The sequence below is a fragment of the Heloderma suspectum genome, chromosome 1 (genome assembly GCF_057233095.1).
Source record: "Heloderma suspectum isolate Gila_16-S chromosome 1, 16-S_ref, whole genome shotgun sequence".
Classification (NCBI taxonomy): domain Eukaryota; kingdom Metazoa; phylum Chordata; class Lepidosauria; order Squamata; family Helodermatidae; genus Heloderma; species Heloderma suspectum.
In genome coordinates, this window is record NC_139458.1 from 160,620,341 (window position 1) to 160,645,014 (window position 24,674).

At 43.7% G+C, this 24,674-nt stretch overlaps 1 protein-coding gene across 1 annotated transcript in view; it reads left to right on the forward strand.

Annotated features, from left to right (window-relative positions):
* Positions 1–1,459: 1,459 nt before the first annotated feature.
* Positions 1,460–24,674, forward strand: part of GPR39 (G protein-coupled receptor 39) — a 199,439-nt gene continuing 176,224 nt past the window's right edge. The window contains exons 1-2 of the mRNA XM_084808712.1: positions 1,460–1,791; positions 2,093–2,968. Of these exons, the coding sequence (XP_084664838.1) occupies positions 2,101–2,968 (868 nt within the window). The 5' untranslated portion in view covers positions 1,460–1,791; positions 2,093–2,100. The remainder of the gene's footprint in view (positions 1,792–2,092; positions 2,969–24,674) is intronic.

Consider the following 24,674-nt stretch of genomic DNA (forward strand, 5'->3'; position numbering starts at 1 on the left):
TAAAGACTGGCCGTAGGTGACCAGGAATAGTATGTTGGCAGATGAGCAGGTTGGCGAAGGAGCTAGAGAGCTCTGTCCCTGTTTTGTTCCACTCGATCATAGAAATGCAGCTCTTTATCTCTTCTGCCAGCCCCCAGTAGGCTAGTATTTTTTTCTTTTTTGTTTTGTTTTTGTGCAGGCTATTGTGCATAATATGATGTTTTTACTGTAGAATTTTATTGTTTTAAACTGTTCTATTGTTGTACATCGCCCAGAGTGGCTGGGTGATCAGCCAGATGGGCGATTAATAACTTTAATAATAAAAAATAAAATAACTTTTAGTGGCTTATTAACAAGACTATTATAATCTATATAGGCAAAAGGGGAAGACATTGGAGGGCGAGCAGAAGAATTAAGGATGGTAGAGAAGGGCATGGGCTTAAAAAAAATCCCAGTGTGGGCCTTAAAAAAAACCAGAGGATATAATTGTAGCCACCACTACTACTCCTACTACTATTTGTTTATTCATTCATTCATTCAAAATTATTTTAGGCCACCTTTAAGGGTCGAACCATCTCAAGGTGACGTACAAGATAAAATACAAAAATATGCAAATACAAGCATGCAATAAACAAATATATAATAAAACACTATAAAAACAGATAATGCCAATAAAACCTGAAACCTACATACTATGGAAAAGCCAGTGAAAAGAAGTGGGTCTTCAGAGGCTTCATAAAGACCTGCAAAGAAGGGGCCTAATGAACCCCTGATGGAAGCTGATTCCAGAGGTGCAGGGCTACCAATGAAAAGGCCTTCTCCCTTGTACTCACCAGCCTAGCCACCCTTAGCGGTGGGTGGGCAAGTGAGAAGAATTACTAAAGGTGCAATCCTATGTATGTTTAGACAGAAAAAAGTCCTACAACTCCCAGCATTCCCCAGTCAGTCAGGAGTTGTAGGACTTTTTTCTGTCTAAACTTGCATAGGATTCTGCCCTAAGAGAATTAGGGTGCAATCCTATCTAGATAGGCGGCCGCCTCCAAACTTGGAGGCGACTGCCTATCCAAAGCAAGGCAGGAGAAGCACGGAGGGGATCATCCCCTCCATGTGCCTCCTGCTCTGCTTTTTCTGCTAGGCAGCCAATTGTCGCTGTCTAGCTGCAGGAGCACGGAGCAGGAAGGGAGGCTGTACGACACATAGGGTTGACACATGAGGCTTGAGGCAATAGTCCTTTCCCCTTTGCTGCTAAATGACAATAAATGTGTAATGTTCACATAGAAAAGACAAGCACACTTAAACCTGCTGCTGAAGTCAACAGGTAGCACTTTCTTCCACCTGCTGAAATGCTGTAAACAGAAGGTATTAAGAAAGAGGGCTAAATCAAACATTACAGTGACTAGACCATACAGATTCCTTCTACAACAGCAGCCCCACCTTTATTTCAGGTTTCACTTAACAGTTGTCAGAAGAAGCAGAGTTCAGATTTCAGGAAGGGAAGGGAAGGGAAAACCAGCTTGCTTATCTTGAACCAGGGTTGCCTCATTCCTTTTTTGCTGGCTTTATCATTTCAGTCAGTGACCACGTCCCTTCTGCAGTTCAGCTACAAGTTAATGATTGATGTAAATTGTTGCCTTTCAGCCATAGGAAACTCTCACTAGAAGCTGGCTGGGATGGCAAGTGAGAGGAAGCTGATGTGATCAGCTTTCCATTAGGGAGAACTGGATACCTTCTAGAGGAAGAACTAAACATAGACAAGAAACAAGAACTAAGCAAGAAGAAAGAAACATATTTCCTGTTGATCTTAAACAAAAGGTGAATAAGAATTTATCTTTTCTCCTTTCCTCCCTTACCTCCGCTAATGTGACTGGGGCATGGTGCTGATTCAGATGGGGTAGAAAAGTTGCTGTATCTATTTGAGTGTATATGAGACACTTCAGTCCTATGCACAAATAGAGCTTCAGTCCTATGCACAATTGCTTAGACCTAAGCCTCCTTGAATTCAGCAGGCTAGCGTAAGCATGCATAAAATTGGGCTGGACACATTGTAAAGATATTGGAACAATAACATGTTCTGACCTTCTCTCCCCGCACCTCTCCCCATTTCTATAACTAGTTCTGCTCATGGCAACACAAACTGTCCAGCCGGATTGTTGGGATATAATTGATGACAGCCACGTTAAGGAATTTGAAGTCGCTGAATGGATCAAGATCACTCTTGCACTCCTCTACATCATCATCTTTCTGGCAGGTATCTTAGGCAATAGCCTCACTATCCAGACTACCAAAGTGCTGCAGAAGAAAGGGTACTTGCAGAAAGAAGTTACAGACCACATGGTGAGTCTAGCATGCTCGGACCTGCTGGTCATCTTACTGGGGATGCCCGTGGAGTTCTTCAGCATGATATGGAGCCCTTTCTCTACCCCTAAAGGCGACCTAGCTTGCAAGTTGTACTGCTTCCTTTTTGAGGCCTGCAGCTATGCTACAGTGCTGCATGTGGCCACCTTAAGCTTTGAAAGATATATTGCCATCTGCCACCCTTTCAAGTTCAAAGCGGCTTCTGGCCCCTGCAAAGTTAAGATCCTCATTGCCTTTGTCTGGATTACGTCTGTGCTGGTGGCCCTACCCCTTCTCTTTGCAATGGGCACAGAGTACCCCTTGGAAAGCATCCAGGGCCATCGAGGATTGGTCGCCTGCAACAGGTCCAAGGCCCGGCACCATATGCCTGACTTAAGGTTAAATGTGACTGTGTGCACCAGCTTGTCCACCAAATGGAGAGTCTACCAGTCTAGTGTCTTCACTGCCTTCATTGTTTATGTTGTGGTCTTGGCGTCTGTAGCTTTTATGTGCCGGAATATGATGAAAGCCCTGATGATCAACAAGCAAGGTACCTTGGCGGTGAAAGGGGAGAGAGAAAGCCAGCATCAGTATCTAAGGAAAACTGAGAAACCTGAGGTCAGAAGCTCCAGGAAACAGACAATTATCTTCCTAGGTAAGATCTTAATGGGAGGACAGCAGATTGGTGTGTGCATGGGGTGGTGGTGGTGGTGGAGGAGGAGGAGGAGGAGGAGGAGGAGGAGGAAATGGCTGTGTGCAACTACAAAATGAGAGACAAATGGCCGTGGCAAGATTGGCTCAGGAAGAAATGATGGGAAAATTCAGTAGGGTTTTTGTATTGCTCTTAGCATTTCACCATTCCCTGTTCATTATGGAAATAATTCTGCTCAGCTGAAAGCAAGTGGCACACATAAATTGTATGGAACCTGTATGGTGGTGATATTAAAGTAAGCATTAGTGCCCTCAAAATGTGTATTTGAGAGGAATGGTTTTCATTTCAGCTGCATTTCCCTTTTCTTTATGCACAGAGCCAAATGGCTATGCTTTTTCACAAGCTCCTATACCCACCCTGTCACACTCTCCCGTCATCATCTTTTAAAGAGAGCTCTCTTTTATTGAAATGCTTCAGTTTTAAAGCCAAATGCTCTGCTTCTGTAGAATGTTAGAATTTTGTATCGCTTAAATTAAGCAGGTGATCCTAAAATTCAATTTGCTTTCAGTAGTCATGTTGCTTGATAAGAACTTATTCTCCCCTACCACCCATTTTTGGACAAATGAAACTAGTTTCCTGTTTCCTGGTCCAACAAAATGCTTCAGAGGGGGCAAAATCGGGGGAAGGATGCAATAGGATTTAGGAGCAGGAAACTTGATTAATACACTTGTCTTTGTACATTCAAGCCTTGCTGAAAAGGATGAGCGATTCTTTTAAAATCACATTCTTGCAATGTAACTCAGTCACAAGACCCATTTGAGTTCAGTGGGGCTTACTCACGAGAAAGTGGGTACAGGATTTTAGCCTTGGGCTCTAATCTTAAATCCTGTACTTGGATCCATTGACATCACTGGGTCTTATTTCAGAACAAGCGTGCTGGAATGCTGGTTAAAAGCCTATTTTGCAACAACATGTGTTTTTTCCTAAATAAATAAAAGTGTATGTTTAATCTTGGGTTTTGCAAAATCCAGATTCTATCCCAAGTATCCTTAAAAAAACACACAACTAACCTTGAGATTTGTGTTTAGGGTTGCCATCTTTTACTAGTCCTGCTCCTGTGCCTTAACAGAAACCTTAGCAGATGAAACTTTCCTGGCACAAGATAAAGGTCTGCCTCATGATGACCCCCACCCCCCATGCTTTTGGAGCTGCAGCTGGGCTCACGTGGATGTGACAGTTGCCCTCACAGGTAAATTAAGCCATGGCGGGCTGTCGTGTCATGTGAACCAGGTCAAAAAGTTGGCAACCCTTCTTTCAACTTCCTTCAAATTTGCTTTGTTTTCAGCTAGGTCTTGATAACTGTGAGCTACATAGCTGTTGTGATCTTATGACTGCTGTTGCCTTCCTTGGAATATCTTTTTCCTTTGAGCATATTAAAAAGACCAGTAACTTGGGAATTATGTTTGATTCTGATCTCTCTCGCCACATTTTTCAGACTAAACCTAATCAAGTTGTCACCTCACCATCTTGAGAATCTTTCCAGGCTGTGATCCATGTAGACTCAGCATCTTGTTGAGGGCTCTTAGATGTGCTTTTCATCATGTTCTGCTTCAATTGCAGCAATTTCTCGTTTCTGTTGGCTTCCTTCATACAATGCTAGTGCTGCAATAAATGAACTAGCTAGCATATGAATGTGCACACAGTCAAGCCACAGGCATTTTTTTTATTGATTTTGAGAGAGTTGGTGGATATTTGGGGGTGAGGGGTGGGGTAAAGAGTGCACAGATTAACACTTTAAATGCCTACATAGATAAATAATAATAGTGTCCTATACACATTGTACTTGTGTTTTTGCTATGATCTGTGGTCAATAAAGTCCAGCTACTTGCTTGTCAACAGAATGCATTTTCCAGACGAGAATCCCAGATGCAGGGAATGTCAGTGCTAGCTCTATCTAAAAAATAGATTGTATTTTTTAGCTCTATCGGTGCTAGCTCTATCTCAAAAATAGATTGAGGCCCTGATAATTTTTGAACAGTAGATGAGCACTAGTAACATTACATCATCAATGTGGGGAAAGTGTGTGTTCAGAGGAAAAAGAAGGCTGGTGTATTTATTTATTTCTTATTTCATTTATATCCCGCCTTTTTTCCTCCTTAAGGAACCCAAGGCAGCATACATAATCCTCCTCCTCCTCCATTTTATCCTCAAAACAACAACTCTCTGAGGTGGGTTGGGCGAGTCTGTGACTGGCCCAAGTCACCCAGTGAGCTTCTGTGGCCGAGTGGGGCCTAGAACCCAGATCTCCTGACTCCCAGTCGAAGTGTATCAGAAAAAACTGTCAAAATATGGGATAAAAGAGTGGCCAATGTATTAGCAAGGTGCTTTTGTGTGGCCCCTGTTTTCTTTTTAAGGTAAATTTCTAGTCCTCATGGTTGTGGAAAGAAGTTTGAAAACATGGCAGAAATGTGCGCTACAGCAAACAGAACCAGTTCTTGCCAGTCACTGATGAAAAACACCATTCTTTTTGTTTCTGTTATTAACATTAACAAGAACAATGCAAAAATTATAATAGTTAAAATTTATATAATTTTCAAGTGTTTTGAAACACTTAACATACATTATTTTTGCAATCCTCATAAGGTAGTTCAGTATTATCTATACATTTAGGATTTGTAGTGAGGAAAGGCCAGCTACAAGAAAGAATGGCTTGACTAAGCCCACTGAATCATTTCTTGTTTCATACTTTTGGCCACTGGCCTCAATGGTTCTTTAGTTAGTTTATTCTTCCTTGCAGTACCTTTATACATACTTTTGGTTTAGTACTACAATACTAAACTAGCCCTGGGAAGAGCAATTCTGAAAATCAGGAGTTCTTTCATCATGGTTTTTGGTTCAATATTTATGTCTTTTTATGTGCAGCTTAGATTTTTGAACCTTAAGGTTATGTAGTGGGCTCTCCCACACTGGAAGCATTCAAGATGAAGCTGGACAGTCACCTGTCAAGGATGCTTTGACTTAAGATTCCTGTACTGAGCAGGGAGTGGGACTCACTGGTCTTATAGGCCCTTTCCAACCCTACTATTCTATGATTCTATGTAGCTTTTTTTAATATACAACTCAGATGCCATTTACTTTATGCTTTGAGTCACATGATTTGCTTTAGAATTTGGGCTGGCTTGTCTATTCCAGGGGTGGGTAATTTGTAGGCCAAAACATCTGGAGGGCACAACTTCTTTCTTCTCTCATCATTGACTCTGCTGGCTAGGGCAGATGGAAGTTGTACACCAAAACATTTGGAGTAGCCTTCCCCAGTCTGGCACCCTCCAGATGTGTTGGACTATAACTCCTAGTGGGCATAGCCAGCCATGCTGGGAGCTGTAGTCCAACGCATCTGGAGCATGCCAGCTGGGGGAAGGCTTGTTTGGAGGGCTGCAGGTTTCCCACCCCAGTCTATTCTTTTGGTTTGCAGTAGCCACTGTGACCCAACATACCACAGCCCATGAACCTGTTTTTCTTATCTACTCTCCAGCTGAGGACACTGCAATGCACTTAATGGGAATGTCACAATTGAAGCTAATCTGTGGGCCTCTATCATGTCCCACATTTGGGGCCCCATCACCTTTCTGTCTGTTGGTGTTGGGCTGTGCTCTCTTCCTTGCTTTGATTGCACAGGCTACAAGAGCTCGACATTCTTTAACAAGTTGGTGCACAGGTACTGTTCTGCTGCCTCCGTTGTATCCCTCAAATCTTCCATAGTATACAGAGCATAGCAATCTTGAAAAAGTACTACTAGTATTTTAAATGACATCACAAGCAGAAAGTGTGATGATGTGAGCAGGAAATTCCTGCTGTCAGCAAAGAAGCGCCTTAGGATTGGGCCCCTGTTGTCTGCGGCTAGCCGTGAATGCTGCAACACATTTAGCACAGCTAATCCTTCCCTAGGCCTATCGATACACCACATCTGCTATGTGACTTTGTTTTTCTCTGGTTGAAAACGTTTGTTTGACTTGGTGGGAAGAACCAAAAAAGAAAGGCAGTCCCTCGCTTCTTTCTCATGCATGTTTTTTTTGTCTGTAAGAGCCTTCAAGTGTCTGTGTTGTGCGGCCGGGGGGGGGGGGGGGAGTTGGGGATAAAGGGTCTAGTGTGTTTTTCCTCAGCGGCTTCTGTGCTGTATTTCAAATGACTCTTTAATATGAGTCTTGCTAATTAACTTAGGTTAGAAAATAAATTAATGAACAGAAGAAAGAAATCATGGCCTGCATCCATGTAAAGAATACATTTGAAGTTGTGGTTTTCATAAGAATTATGCTTTAGGGTGCTTTTAACCCAGCCAGAATGAACAGATATATTGTTTACAAATGGCTGCATTTAAATATTGTGATGTAGCATTCTTGTTTGTGTTTCATTTAACAGATGGGTCAAATTAAAACAAATATTTGCTCATTCCAAATGTATTTCACATTTAATGTGAAATGTAAATGACAGCACAGAGCAAGACATCTTGAAGAGTCTAGCAGCAATAAAAACAATTTAGAGTCTCTCTCCTCTAGTTGTTAAAAGTGATAACTTCTATAAAGCAGAAATTAAATTCATAAATCTACTACTCAAGAAGAGAGAATGTAAGTAGGAAAACAAGCAGAAACGTTTGGGGTTTTAGTGGTATATTTTGGTGCAATGTCTGAAAAATAATGAAAACAAATTGAAAACATTTTAGAGTGCGGATGGGGGAAAGTTTAGCTTTTAGAATCTGGCTCTGAATTTGACAACAAGAACGAAAAAGTGGCAGAGAAGACCTTAATAATCCCATTCAAAGAATTCAGAAGTGGATATTGTAATGTTTGGTAGGGAGTTGTACAGTTAAATTTTGGTGTATTAGAAGGAAATAACTTTCTCCTAGCACAGGGATGGGCAGATTCCAGGCTTGTCAGATCTACTTTCTTCTTCTTTTTACTAGAAGCCCAAGATCCACCAACCAGAGCCAAGGGCAAAAGACACAGAATTAGATCAGGGTGTGCCTCAGCACATTCTGAGCCTAGGAATTTGTTTTCAGTGATAGAACTCAAGGGAGCTCACAGTCCTTTCACACAAAAGTCTGCTGTTAGTTATCCCAAGCTTTCTTCATTTCAGCAACCTAATTTAGGTGGGAAAAGTCATTTTTATTGTTGCTACTGTTAGACAGTTGCAAGTCAGAAACTCTTGCTAATTTACTGCAAATCACACAGAGATCTGCTACTAGATCTGAATCTAACCTCTCTCTGGCCATCCTTGTTCTTGCATTTGTTCCCTGAAAGTGCAGTTTTTCTGCATTCTTTGTTCACTAAAGCAGTGCTTCTCAGACTAGGAGGAGGGGATCTTGTAGCAGGGCCATTGGCACATTTAATTGAAAAGCAGAAATGTAGCATCCCAATCAACAAAACTGCCTTCTTCCTTTTATGGCTGCTTTTAGGACAGAGCTAGAGGGCCAAACATTAGAAGGGATATGTGCATTTGCGTGTGCATGTGTGTGTGTGTGTGGTGCTGGAGAAAAGTGGGTGGTGCTAACCCTTTCTCTGCCTCCCTCCCAAGCTACAAAATTGCTACAGAGGGGAGACAGCCTTAGAACTATATTTCTTTCAATAAAACTACTTTATAAGTAAACCAACAAGACGTTTTGGCTTATTCATTACTCTACAAGTTTATTAAAATGTGTCATTTACTTGTGAAGGGGCGAGGAAGTTATCACATGGGCCTAAAGCAGGCACCTCTATCATGTTTCCCCTTATTTGCCTCATTTCTAAGCTAAACAATCCCAGATATTGTAGCCTTTCCTCATAGGGCAGCTGCTCCAGCCCTTGATTATTGTGGTTGCTCTTTTCTGCACCTTTTCCAACTCTACAATATCCTTTTAAAGGTGCGGTGACCAGAACCATACACAGTATTCCAAGTACAGTCACACTAGAGATTTGTATAGGAGCAGTATGATCTTCATGGGTCACTGCCTTGTTGTGGCGAAGGGGCTTGCGTAACTCAGTGAAGCCATAAGCTATGCCGTGCAGGGCCACCCAAGACGGACAGGTCATGGCAGAGAGTTCTGACAAAATGTGGTCCACTGGAGAAGGAAATGGCAACCCACTCCAGTATTCTTGCCAAGAAAACCCCATGGAACGTATCACAAGGCTAAAAGAGATGACGCCGGAAGATGAGCCCCTCAGGTCGGAAGGTGTCCAATATGCTACTGGGGAAGAGCAGAGGGTATTTCCAAGTAACGCCAGAAAGAGTGAAGCGGCTGGGCCAAACCCGAAAGGACACTCAGCTGTGGATGTGTCTGGTGGTGAAAAGAAAATCCGATGCTGTAAAGAACAATATTGTTTAGGAACCTGGAATGTCAGATCAATGAATCAAGGTAAGCTGGAGGTGGTCAAACATGAGATGGCAAGATTGAACATCGACATCTTGGGAATCAGCGAACTAAAATGGACAGGCATGGGCGAATTTAATTCAGGTGACCATCATATCTACTATTGTGGGCAAGAATCCCTTAGAAGAAATGGAGTAGCACTCATAGTCAACAAAAGGGTGGGAAAAGCAGTACTGGGGTACAATCTTAAAAATGATAGAATGATCTCAGTACGAATCCAAGGCAAACCATTCAACATCACAGTAATTCAAGTCTATGCCCCAACCACTGAGGCCGAAGAAGCTGAGGTTGATCAGTTCTATGAAGACCTACAACACCTTCTAGAACTAACACCAAAAAAAGACGTCCTCTTCATCATAGGGGATTGGAATGCTAAAGTAGGAAGTCAAGAAATCACCGGGATAACAGGCAGGCATGGCCTTGGTGTACAAAATGAAGCAGGACAAAAGCTAATAGAGTTTTGCCAAGAGAACATGCTGATCATAGCAAACACTCTTTTCCAACAGCACAAGAGGCGACTCTACACATGGACATCACCAGATGGTCAATATCGAAATCAGATTGATTATGTCCTTTGCAGCCAAAGATGGAGAAGCTCCATACAGTCAGTAAAAACAAGACCTGGAGCTGACTGTGGCTCAGATCATGAGCTGCTTCTTGCAAAATTTCGGCTTAAATTGAAGAACGTCGGGAAAACCACTAAACCGTTCAGGTATGACCTAAATCATATCCCTGATGAATATACAGTGGAGGTGAGGAATAGATTTCAGGGATTAGACCTGATAGACAGAGTGCCTGAGGAACTATGGACGGAGGTCCGTAATATTGTTCAGGAGGCAGCAACGAAATCCATCCCAAAGAAAAAGAAATGCAAGAAAGCCAAGTGGCTGTCTGATGAGGCTTTACAAGTAGCTCACGAAAGAAGGGAAGCGAAAAGCAAGGGAGAAAGGGGAAGATATACCCAACTGAATGCAGAGTTCCAGAGAATAGCAAGGAGAGACAAGAAGGCCTTCTTAAGTGAACAATGCAAAGAAATCGAGGAAAACAACAGAATGGGAAAGACTAGAGATCTCTTCAAGGAAATCGGAGATCTCAAGGGAACGTTTTGTGCAAAGATGGGCATGATAAAGGACAAAGAAGGCAGGGACCTAACAGAAGCAGATGAGATTAAGAAGAGGTGGCAAGAATACACAGAAGAACTATACAGGAAAGATCTGAATGTCCCTGATAGCCATGATAGTGCGGTCACTGAACTTGAGCCGGACATCCTAGAGAGTGAAGTCAAGTGGGCCTTAGGAAGCATTAGTAACAATAAAGCTAGCGGAGATGACAGTATTCCAGCTGAGCTATTTAAAATCCTAAAAGATGATGCTGTTAAAGTGCTGCATTCAATATGCCAACAAATCTGGAACACTCAACAGTGGCCACAAGACTGGAAAAGGTCAGTTTACATTCCAATTCCAAAGAAGGGCAACGCCAAAGAGTGTTCAAACTACCGCACCATTGCGCTCATTTCACATGCCAGCAAGGTGATGCTCAAAATCCTACAAGCTAGGCTTCAGCAGTCTGCGAACCGAGAACTACCGGAAGTACAAGCTGGGTTTAGAAGAGGCAGAGGAACTAGAGATCAAATTGCCAACATTCGCTGCATCATGGAGAAAGCAAGAGAATTCCAGAAAAACGGCTATTTCTGCTTCATTGACTACGCTAAAGCCTTTGATTGTGTGGATCACAACAAACTGTGGCAAATTCTTAAAGTGATGGGAGTACCAGACCACCTTACCTGTCTCCTGAGAAACCTGTACGAGGGTCAAGAAGCAACAGTAAGAACCAGACATGGAACAACCGAGTGGTTCAAAATTGGGAAAGGAGTACGACAAGGCTGCATATTGTCACCCTGCTTATTTAACTTATATGCAGAGTACATCATGAGAAATGCCGGGTTGGATGAATCAGAGGTCGGAATTAAGATTGCTGGGAGAATTATCAACAACCTCCGATATGCAGACGATACCACCCTAATGGCAGAAAGCGAAGAGGATCTAAAGAGCCTCTTGTTGAGGGTGAAAGAGGAGAGTGCAAAAGCTGGTTTGAAACTCAGCATTAAAAAAACTAAGATCATGGCATCTGGCCCCATCACTTCCTGGCATATAGAAGGGGAAGAAATGGAAGCAGTGACAGATTTTACTTTCTTGGGCTCCAAGATCACCGCAGACGGTGACTGTAGCCATGAAATTCAAAGACGCTTGCTCCTTGGGAGGAAAGCTATGGCCAACCTAGACAGCATAGTAAGAAGCAGAGACATCACCTTGCCGACAAAGGTCCGTCTAATCAAAGCTATGGTTTTCCCAGTAGTAATGTATGGATGTGAGAGCTGGACTATGAGGAAGGCTGAGCGCCGAAGAATTGATGCTTTCGAACTGTGGTGCTGGAGAAGACTCCTACGAGTCCCCTGGACTGCAAGGAGGTCAAATCAGTCCATCCTAAAGGAAATCAACCCTGAGTGCTCATTGGAAGGACAGATAATGAAGGTGAAGCTCCAATATTTTGGCCACCTAATGCGAAGAGAAAACTCCCTGGAAAAGACCCTGATGCTGGGAAAGACTGAAGGCAAAAGGAGAAGGGGACGGCAGAGGATGAGATGGCTAGATAGCATCACCGATGCAATGAATATGAACTTGAGCACACTCCGGGAGAGAGCGCAGGACAGGAAGGCCTGGCGTGCTATGGTCCATGGGGTCACGAAGAGTCGGACACGACTGAACGACTGAACAACAACAACAAATATGATCTTGGCAGTTTTAATTTTGATTCCTTTCCTAACTATGCCTTACATGGAATTTGCCCTTGTCACAGCAGCTGCACACTGGGTCGACATTTTCATTGAGCTGTCCACCACAACCGTAAGATCTCTTTCTTGGTCAGTCACCACTGGCTCAGATCCCATCAGCATATATGTGAAGTTGGGATTTTTTGCCCCGATTTGCATCACTTTACACTTGCTTAAATTGAACTGCATTTGCCATTTTGTTGCCCATTCTCCCTGTTGAGACAGTTCTTTTTGGAACTCTTCACAATTCCTTTTGTTTTAACCACCCTAAATAATTTGGTGTCTTCAGCTAACTTGGTCTTCCACCTCCATGCACCTCAAATGTATATATTCCAGAGTATTGGCGAACTCTCTGGAGCAGACCTGGGGGGCATGCAGGAGGCTGCCAGTGGGAGGAGGGGAATGGAAACTCCCATTGCATGAGTGGAAGTCTGCTGTGTAATAGATTTTGCCCATCCAGATTGTAGATGACAAGCCCTCCTAGGTTTGTAACCAACTGTCAGAGAAGAAACAGCTGGCTGGGCCAGGGAGGTGATAAATGACAGTGGTGACACAACTTCTAAAGAAACCCTTCCTGGACCCAGAAAATCTTAATAATTTTAGGCCAGTGGCAAATGTTCCTTTCCTGGGCAAGGTTCTTGAGCAAGTGGTTGTCAAACAGCTCTAGACATGCTTGGATGAGACTGATTATCTAGATCTATTTCAGTTGGGGTTGAGGCTCAGTTTTGGCATGGAAATACCCTTGGTCGCCCTCTACAATGACCTCATTTGGGAGAGAGACAGGGGGAGTGTGTCCTTGTTGATTCTTCTTGATCTCTTGGAGGCTTTTGATATCATTGACCATGGTATTCTTCTGGGACGGCTCTCTGAGTTGGGAGTGGGAGGCACTGCACTGTAGTGGTTTCGCTCTTACTTGGATGGTCGGCTCCAGAAGGTGGTACTTGGGACATATTGCTTGGCCCCATGAATTCTCCAGCATGGGGTTCCGCAGGGATCAGTTTTGTTCCCCATTTTATTCAACATCTACATGAAACCGTTGAGTGAGGTCATCCAGAGTTTTGGAGTACATTGTCAGCAGTATACTGAAGACATGCAGCTGTATTTCTCCTTTTTTATCTTCTTCAAGTGAGGTTGTGAATGGGCTAAATCGGGGCCTGGGTGCGACAATGGACTGGATGAGGGCTAATAAATTGAAACTCAATCCAGACAAGACTGAGATGCTGTTAACAGGTGGTTCTCCTGCCCAGATGGAGGGTGCTCAACCTGTTCTGGGTGGGGTTGCACTCCCCCTGAAGGAGCAGGTTTGTAGCTTGGGGTCTTCCTGGAGCCATCTTTGTCACTTGAGGGTCAGGTGGCCTCAGTGGCACTCCAGTTGGTGGCCCAGCTATGCCCCTATCTGGACAGGGATAACCTGGCTTCAGTTGTCTGTGCTCTGGTAACCTCCAAGTTAGATTACTGCAATGTGCTCTCCAGGGGCTGCCTTTGAAGACGGTTTGGAAGCTGCAGCTTGTGCAATCTGCGGCAGCCAGATTGATAATGGGGACCAGAAGGTCTGAACATATAAGACTGATTCTGGCCCGCTTGCACTGGCTACCTGTATGCTTCAGAGCCCAATTCAAAGTGCTGGTTTTGACCTACAAAGCCCTACACGGCTTGGGACCTCAGTACCTGATGGAACGCCTCTCCCGGCATGAACTGACCTGCACACTACACTCTGCATCTAAGGCCCTCCTCCGGGAGCCTCCTCCGAGGGAGACTCGGAGGGTAGCAACAAGGGAGAGGGCTTTCTCAGTGGTGGCTCCCCTTTTATGGAATAATCTCCCTGATGAGGTCCGCCTGGCGCCAACATTGTCATCTTTTCGGCGCCAGGTTAAAACTGCCTGCTTCTCTCAGGCATTTGGCAACATATAATGAGTCTCTTGATTGTCTCTGGCTGCTTGTTTTTGTTTTAGATATATGTTATTGTGTGTGTTATTTGTTCTGTGTTATTATGTGAATGGTTTTATATTTTATATAATGTGTTTTTATGGTTTTTAATTTTGTGAACTGCCCAGAGAGCTTCAGCTATGGGGTGGTATAGAAATATAATGAATGAATGAATGAAATGAAATGAATTGTGTCTGTCCACTGGCAGAATTGACACTGCTGATAGAACGTATTCCCCCTCCCCTACATCTCTCCCAATCCGGAGTTTTGGAGAGATGCATAGGTGAGGAGGGGAAATTCTCTCGTACAGTGTTGGATATCACCCCTGGTTCCTCACACTGGTGTATGGAATACCTCATGCTTCAAAGGACACAGCAGGTGGCGGTTAGCCCACTGCAGTCATCTTGGAGAAGGAGTTACTTTAGGAGTGGCTGCAGGTGTAAAACTGAGCGGACTCTTGGCCAGACAAAGCATACGTTAGCACTGATATGCTGAGAGAAAACAATGGAATTTATGCTGATCTGTGGGAAATGGACTTGGCCGCTTGTGGCTTTCTGCCATATTGATGATAACCTGCAGATTCATTAGCAGAGTGTTTCGCTATAGTAGATGATTTGTACAATGTTCTAAAGATATTTGCGTGGAAGTAAGGCTTCTGGCTTCCTGTAAAATAATGTGTTCACTTTTAAAAAACATTATTTGTTAAGGTGCAGGCTTGCAAATCATTACTAAGGGGGTAGTCCATTTTCCTGCTTCGGTTCTCTGCCCCTTTCTGCTTCCTCCGCCTGATGCCATGGCTGCTGCTTCTCCTGTAGCTCAGTGCTTAAGGAAAGTGACGGCAAAGAGGCATCTTTCCCACTCAGCAGGATTATGAGCATAGGGCCCAGATTCCCCAGGGCAGCAGCGAGTGATCCATGGGCTCATTTCCCTTCTTTTCCATCCCTTTGCTCAGCCTCCCACGGTGCTGCTGGAGGGAGACGAGAGTGCAGAAAAGAGGTTTTCCTCCAGCAGGAGCTAGATGAATTGGCAGCAATGCTGATTACCATGTACTGCTGCCATGGCTTCGCTCTGGCTTCATTCTCAGCTTTCAAGGGCAGAAGGAGAAACATATATTTATTTTATTGAATAGAATTTTTTAGCCTGCCTTCCAGGGTACCTGTCTATATAAGGTGGCTCACAATGTGATCAGTAACAAATAACAATACGCTAAAAGGTCATATTATTAAATCAGTAAAACAGCAATAACAATAGGGCAACATGAAGAGAAGCAGGAGCAGGTAAGCCTTATGCACAGCTGCTTATGGTGATGAGTGTTGTTTACCACCTGTTCTCTTTCTTACTCTCTCTCTTACTCTCTCTCTTACTCTCTCTCTTGTAATCTTAAAGCCTAAGGCAGCTTCCCCAATCTGGTGCTCTGCATATGTGTTGGACTGCAACTCCCAGCATCTCCCAGACATCATAGCCTAAGTTCTAGCAGTATAGTAGCGGAAAGAGTAGAACATACTTTGCTACTCAGGTGCTTGACTGGGAAAACTGCTACTTGCCCCAGGCAAAAAGCAAGTCAGAACGCAATCCTATGCATGTTGAGACAGAAACTGTAGGACTTTTTTCTGTCTAAGGATTGTGACTTAATGGCATAGGATTGTGTCAGGATGGAAACTGAGCCAATAGGACCCCAGAGCAGTTCTGATTCTGAGGAGGAATAGCAATCCGTGGGAGAGGAGCTCGCTCATCCCTCACAGGCACAGCAGCTGGCAGAGATTCCTCCTGCCAGCATTCCTGGGATAGATAGTGACCCTGGCAGTGAGAGAGTGCGGGAGGGGGGCTTGCTGGACACTTGATGCCGACGCCGGGAGCGATGACAGATGGAGGGCGCAGAAAGGAGGCGTAGCACCCGTTTGGCGCGCAAACAACAGTTGCGTCCTGAGGACCCAAGGGAAAGAGGGAGGATCTCTCCCTAGCCCATAAGTTCAGGGTCTTCCCATGATTCTCCTTCAAATGGGGACCAACTGCCTTACCTGGAGCTTAGGCTACTCTGCTAACTACCCCAGTGCAGTTCCTTGCTTAGTTGCTGGTGATTAGCATCTGGAAGAGTCATTAAGTTGTAAAAGGAATAAAGCCTTGAAAAGAATCCTTTTCGTCTGTGTCCTGAGTTGGCTATTGGAGGTGACTGTAAGCGGCAGCTACGGCGCTCCTGACAGATTGTGACCTTAATGGCAGATAACAAGGCAATTATCGGGCTTCACCACACCAGGGCCCCATCTACATGGCACCACTTTCACCCCCCACCCTGTCGCAACTGCGTAGCATTGCAGCTTCGAATTAGGTTCTGGTGGTATACACTTGCAACTTACTGCGCACTTCCCAAAAGACTCCACCGTGCCCTTTTTTTTTTTGCCATTATACTTTGATGCGCAGCTGTGCTGTCCTGTGAGTCTGGGGGCATGACACTGCAGTGACTGTTTTGTATTTTATAGATTCTGTTGCGTCTTTGCATCCCGCCTTAGGTAAAAGTGGGTATTCTGTGTCCCTTCATTTCCACGCCATCTGTTTGTCAGTTGCCCAGCCTGAGACTCTTGAGATGGTTCGCGTGAGCAGTACATGCTTACCCATCACTCTGAGCTGGTGGCCAGAGCAAAGCTGGTCCTCCCTGAAGGCCCCCTGGCCCTTGGGCACTGAGTCCAAAACAACCATTGTGAAGATCTGAAGCTGCAAAAATGTGCAAAAGTGTGATTAAATAAATGGAAACGCCTCTGTAACTGCACAGCTGCAAAGAGACGGGGTGAATAAAGGGGCGTCACAGAGTGATGCAAGCACTACGCACGCCTACAGCATGCCTACTGCAAAATGTGAAGTCGGTTTGGGGAAGAGATAGATGGCTCGCAACCGCGGGAAACCCACAGCAAATGAAAAACAGTGCAGCAAAACACCTCCTTGGAAATCCACATTTTCCGGGAAAAAACTATAGACGGCTGTGAAGTGGCGACTGCATCATCTATCCCGAGGGACCTCGACTCGCAGCTGCCCCAGAGTAAAAGGCTCGGGTAGATGGGGCCCAGGCTTTTTATTCCTCAGTTTACTGGGGCTTTTGCTTCCAGATACTATGCGGGATTAAAGATTAGCTCCTTACATGGGCTGACATGTGCAGCAAGTTCCCCACAGCCTCTGGGGCAGAGAGAGAGAAAGCAAGCCATGAATCAGTGGGTGTTGCAACAGATCCAAGTATCTCTTCCCTCTTTATCTCTGTCTATAAAGCGGCATGGCGCTTCCAAAAATTGCTGTCAGCTGTTTACAGGGCGGGGGGGGGGCATTGCCATTGTCTTCTTCCTCCCCCGCAAGTTCTGCGCTCACTTTGAGCCTCTTGTAGCCCAGCCAAGAAAACTCTCAGCCCAGATTGACAGGCAAATACATTGGAGGAGGGGTAGGGGGGAAAGGGCAGTTGTGATTTTCCTGATCTGCCCCAATCAGTATGCTTTGCTTCTTCTTCCCAGGCTGTTGTTATAGCAGAACTGCACAGTTATACATGGCCATTAAAGCAGATTTATATTTAAATACTGCATTATCTCCGGTCTTTTAAAAAATGGGCTAAAGTTCAAAAACCACTGGACGTTCCATGGAGGTTGATGACATTGTGTAAAGCACTTGCAAACTTCTGTGAGTGACCAATTACGAGGTGCAATAAAAGCCTTGTGTAGAAATGCTCATAGTATAATCATATTGCTTTTATGGAAGAGACTGAACACACATACAGAACAGGCAGTCGCTTATGCCCATAAGCAGACTGTAACAGGGTTTAGTAACATTTTCTTCTCCAAGGCCAACAACATTTTTTTTTGCAGTTCTCCAAAATGTTTTTGAGTTGCCGCATAACTCTCACAACAGCACACATGTCTCTTCTTAGAGAGCCTTGCTCCAAAATACAGCTCAGTCACTCCTCACCTGATGGCACTGCAGAGTTCAATAAATGATCTCCAGCTCCATATGTAGCCATGGAATACATTGGGATTCCAACAAATATTCTAGTTCTTCCAAATAATTCCATACAGGCCCATAGAAAGGACCATTCAGTGTCATTGGTATGGCTTGTTATTTATTATCTTAAAGCTGAGACTTCTCACCAGGGTAGGGGCTGCTATTAAGTTTTGGGTTAAGAGCTATGGCTTGGGTTTCAGATCTTAAGGTAAGGCACAGAGAAGGGAATGGATAGATTTGGGCATTTGGCACTGAGACTCATTTGCTGTCAAAGAAAGTAAAGTAGCACAAGATCTGCTCTACCCTTCTGAAGTGAGTGGCAACAACAAACAGGGCCTTTTCAGTCGTGGCAGACTTCTTTCCCTATCTAAATGAGAGTCTCCCTCTATTGACTTTCCGAAGGAAATTGAATGTGTCAATTTATGTCCACTTCTAATATGGTTTGTTGCTCCTATTTCTGATTTGTAACTTGTTGGCAGTTTTATTTGGTGATATTTCTCTTTATCTTCATCTCTGTAGATTCTAGAAATTATTGTTTATATGATGATTTCATATTTTTACATTTATAAACCATATCATGAATCTTCATGATTGTGAGGTGGGATATAAATATTTTAAATTAATATTGGAAGATAAACAGCATAACACAATAAAAAAACTTTATTTAAAAAGGTTTCCACATTAAGACCATCTAGATCTTAAAGATGATTAAAAAGTCCTCTCTAGAATTTGATGACTGAATGCTTTTCTAAAATATATTTATAGCTTTATATACACATACATTGACAGAATACTGTCAAGAAAACAACATTTTCTTATGGTAGTAGGCTCTGATCTGTTAAAATAGCAGTTGTGGTCTGCAAATGTCTCCAAAGCTCTCTGTGGAAAATATGTGGTCATGACCACAGCTGACTATCTAGTTTTCAAAACTAGGCAGGTTTTGGTGAATTTTGCCCAGACGGACAAGATATGGTGAAACATACAACAATGGAGGAAGTGACTCATACATATGACTAGACAGCCTGCTATTAAGTTAAGAAAATTAACCAATGTTACAATGGACTTCTTAGAATTAGTCAAGAACTACCATGGAGTTATTGTTGTTAGTACCATAATTTAAATCAACTTAAAGCAGGGGTGCATAACTTCCGGCCTGCAGGCTGGACTTGTGAGCATACTGTGTTAAAAAAAAGCAGGTGAGTTTCCCTTCAGTTCTACTGGCCCTGTTCCTTCATCTGCTTCAACAAACAGTGCAGAGTCTCAGAAAACTCTTCTCTCAACTATTATGCACGTTCAAAAGCGTGGGGAAAAGAAGCTTCTCTCCTTGCCCTCCCTTGGTGCTTTCTTTAGCAATGTTAAAGATCACTCTGAGATCCTGCGGCCGGTTAGAGTAAGACAATACTTGTTTAGATGGACAAAAAGCATTGTCCTATACTTCTAGCTAGTTATATTTAATCCTGTTTATACAGAAGGAACAAATGTGTGTGCCCTCTTACTTGGCAGGAGTAATGCTGAAATATCCGTGATGCATTTCCAGGTGCTAAATGAGCTGTGCTTAGCCCTATTCATGCAGCCAATCTACAAAGACTGAATGCACGCGGGAGGGAAGTGGGATTGTAGCACCATGCTCTGCTCGGAGCTCTACTTGTTTTCAGTTGGTTGTGTGAACAGACCTTTGTGCACATAAATGAAGTGCATGTGTGCAATGAGGCACTTTGTAGGTAACTATACATTTATATATAATTTTTTGTTTGTGACTAAGTATCACCTGCTGAGGTCTCTAGCAAAGAGGTTGGGGGCCTGTTTCCATGGCGATTTACTCTGAACTGGATGCATGTGGAGTTTGTTAGGGACTCATGATGTCATGGCCATCCAGCAGCCACCCTGGAGCTTATTGGGGGAAAAGCCAGATTTCCTGAAACCGCTTAATGTCCCATTCTTTTCCTCAAGTCGGGTTCTCTCCAGTATAGTTGCTGTGTGCCCCAACCCCTGCATTGACCTTGGGTATGCTAGTCCTTCCCCAGGGTGTGCCTTTCACTGTGACCCCAATCATGAGGTGCTTACTCAATGTTTTTCCCGCCTTTTCCCTGATGTTTCCGCCATTTCCCCGCTAGCCACCAGAATACTTTTTTAAAAAAAGTACATCAAGAACCAGAAGTAAGCACTCCCCATTCACCAACCACCAACTCTATCGATGATGGACATTTAAAGTTGTTACTCTATCGGGGCTAAGGCTTACACTACTAAAAGAGCCATGGGGTGAGTGTAACTATCGAAGTTCCTGGTCAGATCGCTGTTTTAGAGCTAGAGGTAGTTACTGCTGAATCCTCAGGTGCGCATTTAGGAGGCATCACACAGCGAAAAAAGCCCCAGTTCTCCAGCAGCACATCTACCTCCGCTTTGCTCTCTCATTACAACAGTACTGCGCATTTTTGCCATCAATATGCATAGCCCCTATCTCAGTCTTTCACTATCAATCTATCACAAAATAGCACTAACACGCATTTGCACTGTCGCACGATAGCGCATTAGTTGAGGGATTCTCACTAACTCCTGTTGTGCTCAGTGAGGCTTGTTCCCGAAATTGCGCTATCACATGTTTGTGCTATCGCGTGACAGCGTGTTTATTCGAGCGTTCCTGCTAATGCGGTAGTGCGGGTTTAGAGGAAAAGAAAAAAAATTGGTGGGATCGGGCATAGGTTGGGGAAGTAGAGCACTAGGTAGACTCAGGGTACATCATGTATTAATCGGGTGAAAGGCAAACTAACTCCCCTAATGGCTGAGAAGCGCTATTTTGAAAGCTGAGTGTCTCTGATGTTTGGTTCAAGGCTTTGGGTGACTAATTAATGCCAGTTTCACTTCTTTGCATCATCGCCTAACCAGAGCTTCAGGGGGCAGGAAAAAGGGGGGGGGAGAGCCGGGGGGGAAGCCTCTCTGATTGGTTGAGCAGCCCGTGGCAGTCTGATGACATTAACTTCCAATCCCCCCATCACACCCAGAAGTATGTTTCCGTCAGTGACTTATAATGGTGCAGGGAACTCGTCAGTGGAGCCTTGTGCAGAGCCATGCCAATTCCATGAAAAATCCGGTATTCCTCCCTTTGCTTCACCCTTCCATTGTCATGGAAACACGACCTAGGTTAAAAGAAAAGCTTGGCTAAACTAGCAAGGAGTTAGGGGTGCACAACTTGTGGCCCTCCAGATGTTTTGGCCTACAACTCCCATCAGCCCTAGCCCAGCACAGTCAATGGAGAGGGATCATGGGAGTTGTAGCCAAAGTGTCACAAGCTGCCCATCCCTGAAGATAAGTAAGTAAAGGTGCAATTCGATGCATGTTTAGGCAGAAAAGGGGTCTGGAGTTCTCAGCATGCCCCAGCCAGCTATGGGAGTTGTATGCCTTTTTTCTGTCTAAACATCCATAGGATTGTGCCCTAAGTCTCTAGTTCCTATCTAACAACTTACACTTGGGCTGAAACTATTATGAGGAAACCGTGAGTGGAGAGCAAAACCACATTTGCAGGGAGAAATCAGTGTGAATGGGAGTACTTAATCCTTTCTCTTGCACCAATTCTCTCCTGGCCAGTTCTAAAAATTGCTTTCCCCTGCTAGGTTCTGATTGGAAGAAGCGTAGTCGGGGGTGGGGGAAATGACTGATGGAGGAGGCAATGGCGGAGGAGAATTGGTAGGATCAGAAAGCATTAAGGCATATACCTGTTGCTGAATCTTGCCCCTGTGCTTAGCTTAATTCTACAGTGGTAGCGTTCCTGTCTTTCCCAGTTAACTATACACACTAACAAAGCAACAAATCTAGGGTTCGAAGAACAAGAACACTGTTCTGTTCTTTTTCAAAGGTACAGTTGATATAAATCTCAAGTCACACCAGCAGTTCAGTAAAAGGAAGTGATACTTCTGGGATAACCACCTAGACAAAAATAGAAATGAGATAACGCCACCTAGCTGAAATAAGTGTTTGGTCTCAAGTTTCCTTGCTTGCACACCTCTGCCTTAGTTCTTCCAGCCATAAGTACAAGTGCTCCCAAGATGGCATTATAACCATAACTATTATTATAGCCTGGATGAGGTGTCATATTTGTGCATCCTCTGTCAAATGACTGCATCAGTGCCATTAACATCATGGACTCCAGTGTCTGGAGTGTCTTAAAGAAACCATTCTTAAATTACTGTGTTTGCCTGAGAAGCTGGAAGGTTCAATGTTACCTCATCTAGGGACTAAGAAAAACATTATTTCAGGACTTTTTAGATCTTTAGTACATTCCTTGGCAATGAACTCAACCTAGGATGCAGAACCAGCATGGAAGAATGTTTGAAAATATGGATCTGGGCCATTTGAGCATGTAAGTAGTTAGATAATTATGGCAGACTCCTAGCCCGCCCAAATAGTCTAGATCCTATTTCTTATATTGCATATACTACACATATGCTTTGACAGTTAACACAAACTTAACTGTGACACATGAACTCAGTCAATGGGTTGGTATTTGCAGTTACAGTCAAAGAAAAAGAACTCTAATTTGTTCCTAGAGAAAGCTTTGCACTTCGTAAATATTATTAATATTGCAGTGAGCTGCTTCAAAGACATTTTGCATGCTTGGCCTGTAGAATATATTGCTTTAAAATATAATTAGTGACCCATCTTAGATCTTTTTTCCTCCTATATCTAAGACAAAAAGAAGCAAAGCCCAACACTCTAAAGCTGAACATCTAATTTTTTCACAATCAATCTAGTGTTGGCAGATTAATGTGTAGCTCAAAATAAGGGTGTTGTGCGTAGAAAGAAATAGCCTTTCAAAAGATCACAGAGGAAATATATTTTCTGAGGCACCTGGCAAATGGATTTGTAGTAGGACAGATTACTTCAAGTACTCTGCTAAAAATATGTGCTTGACATCTATGGATGACTTGAGCACAGTAAAAGTTGACAGTGGTAGGACTTCTGTTACAGGAAAATTAGATGTTTCTTCGTAGGCTGGAAATTGTCTGTGTTTGGGTTGTTATTGGGTTTTTTCTCCTTCTTTTACAGAAAAAGATACAGCTTGGGGACAGAATGAAATTGAAAGAACAACTTGATTGATTGGTTTTCAGAAAAAAATATAGCTTCAGTTCATATACTTTAGCTGAGTTCCTTGTTACACTCAATTGCGTTTCTTCTTAGGCTTCACTGGAGATATCAAAGATGTAGATGTTAGTGGCTTAGAATTACTTGGAATCTGGATGTCCCAAGCAATAGTAATCATGTGAGAGAGTAATGGATAAGATACTTGATAATGGACAATATTTCATCCTGCATACCCACATCATGCCATTCTAGGAGTTATAGCTAGTGTTAGTCCTACTTAGAGTAGATCCATTGAAATGAATGGGTCTTAAGTTAGTTCTGACTCACTGATGTGTCATTCATTTCAGTAGGTCTACTTTTAGTATTTATTTAGTGCATTTTATCCTACTTTTTAGACAATTATTGTTTCTCAAAGCAGCTCACATCAATAAAAAAAAGAGAGAGCCAGGCCCTGCCATCAGGCTTACAAGCTCAAATGACAAGACACACAAGGGAAAAGGAGTGGGGGGAAAGGAAGAGGAGGAAGATCAGTTTTTCAAGGCCAGGACAAGGTGGTGAGCTATAAGTGGGCGTTTAGATGCATGTTGGGCCAGGCCGATCTTCCCTTGCTGGTGTTCTTGCTTGAACTCTTGTTCCTTTGGCCAATGGATGGGACCAGAGTGTTCTTTCCCTTTCCGTCTGCAGTCCCAGGGCACCTGTCAGTTGTAGCTGAGTGTTCTTTCTGGGAGGGAGAGGGAAGTGAGCTCCTTGCAACTGCGCCTTCTCTGGCTGATGGATCAGGGTGATCTTCCCCTTGGTTTGATGTCTTTCCTGGGAAGCAGGGGATGCGACCACCCAGTGGTCCTGGGTCCCTGACTGATTAGAAAACCAGACTGTGCTTCCTTTCTGCTCTCATCCCACGTCAACTGCCAGTTGGAGCCAAGTGTTCCTCCTATTTAGAAGGAAGCTGCTTGGCTGCCTAAAATATTGGTCACAGTTAAGTGCTTCATTTTTGAAGTGAGAAGGACCAGGGTTTAAGCTAGCCTAAAGTTCATTCCTTTTGGTGATGAAGCCCTCATCTCAAATCACAGATTAGGGGAGCGGATTTGATTCTGTAGTGGCAACGGAAAAAGAGCACTTTTAGGAGGAAAGGCTCTGAAGTCTTTTTCTCTTTGAAAGATAAAACTGGGTTGGGAACTTTCTCAGGCTTCTGGTTTCTATCCTTTGTGTGATAATTATTGGAAATCTTAAAACAATTTTAAATTAATGGCTCGGGATCCTAGTTAAAGCTCTGGTGGGAGCATCCCCTCTGTGGAGTTCCACTCACGGGACACTCTCACCAGCAGAAGAAGGGGGGATGCAATTTTTGTTGGTTCCCCTTTCCCCCTCCAGCCCCTTACGCCCTGAAACTCTGCTCCAGAGGATTGAGGGATGCTCTGGAACAGCGTGGGGGTGGTGTAGGGAGCTGTAAAGGTGAAAATTGGTGAAAATCACTTCCCCCTCCTCCAGAAAAATCATCTGCTAGA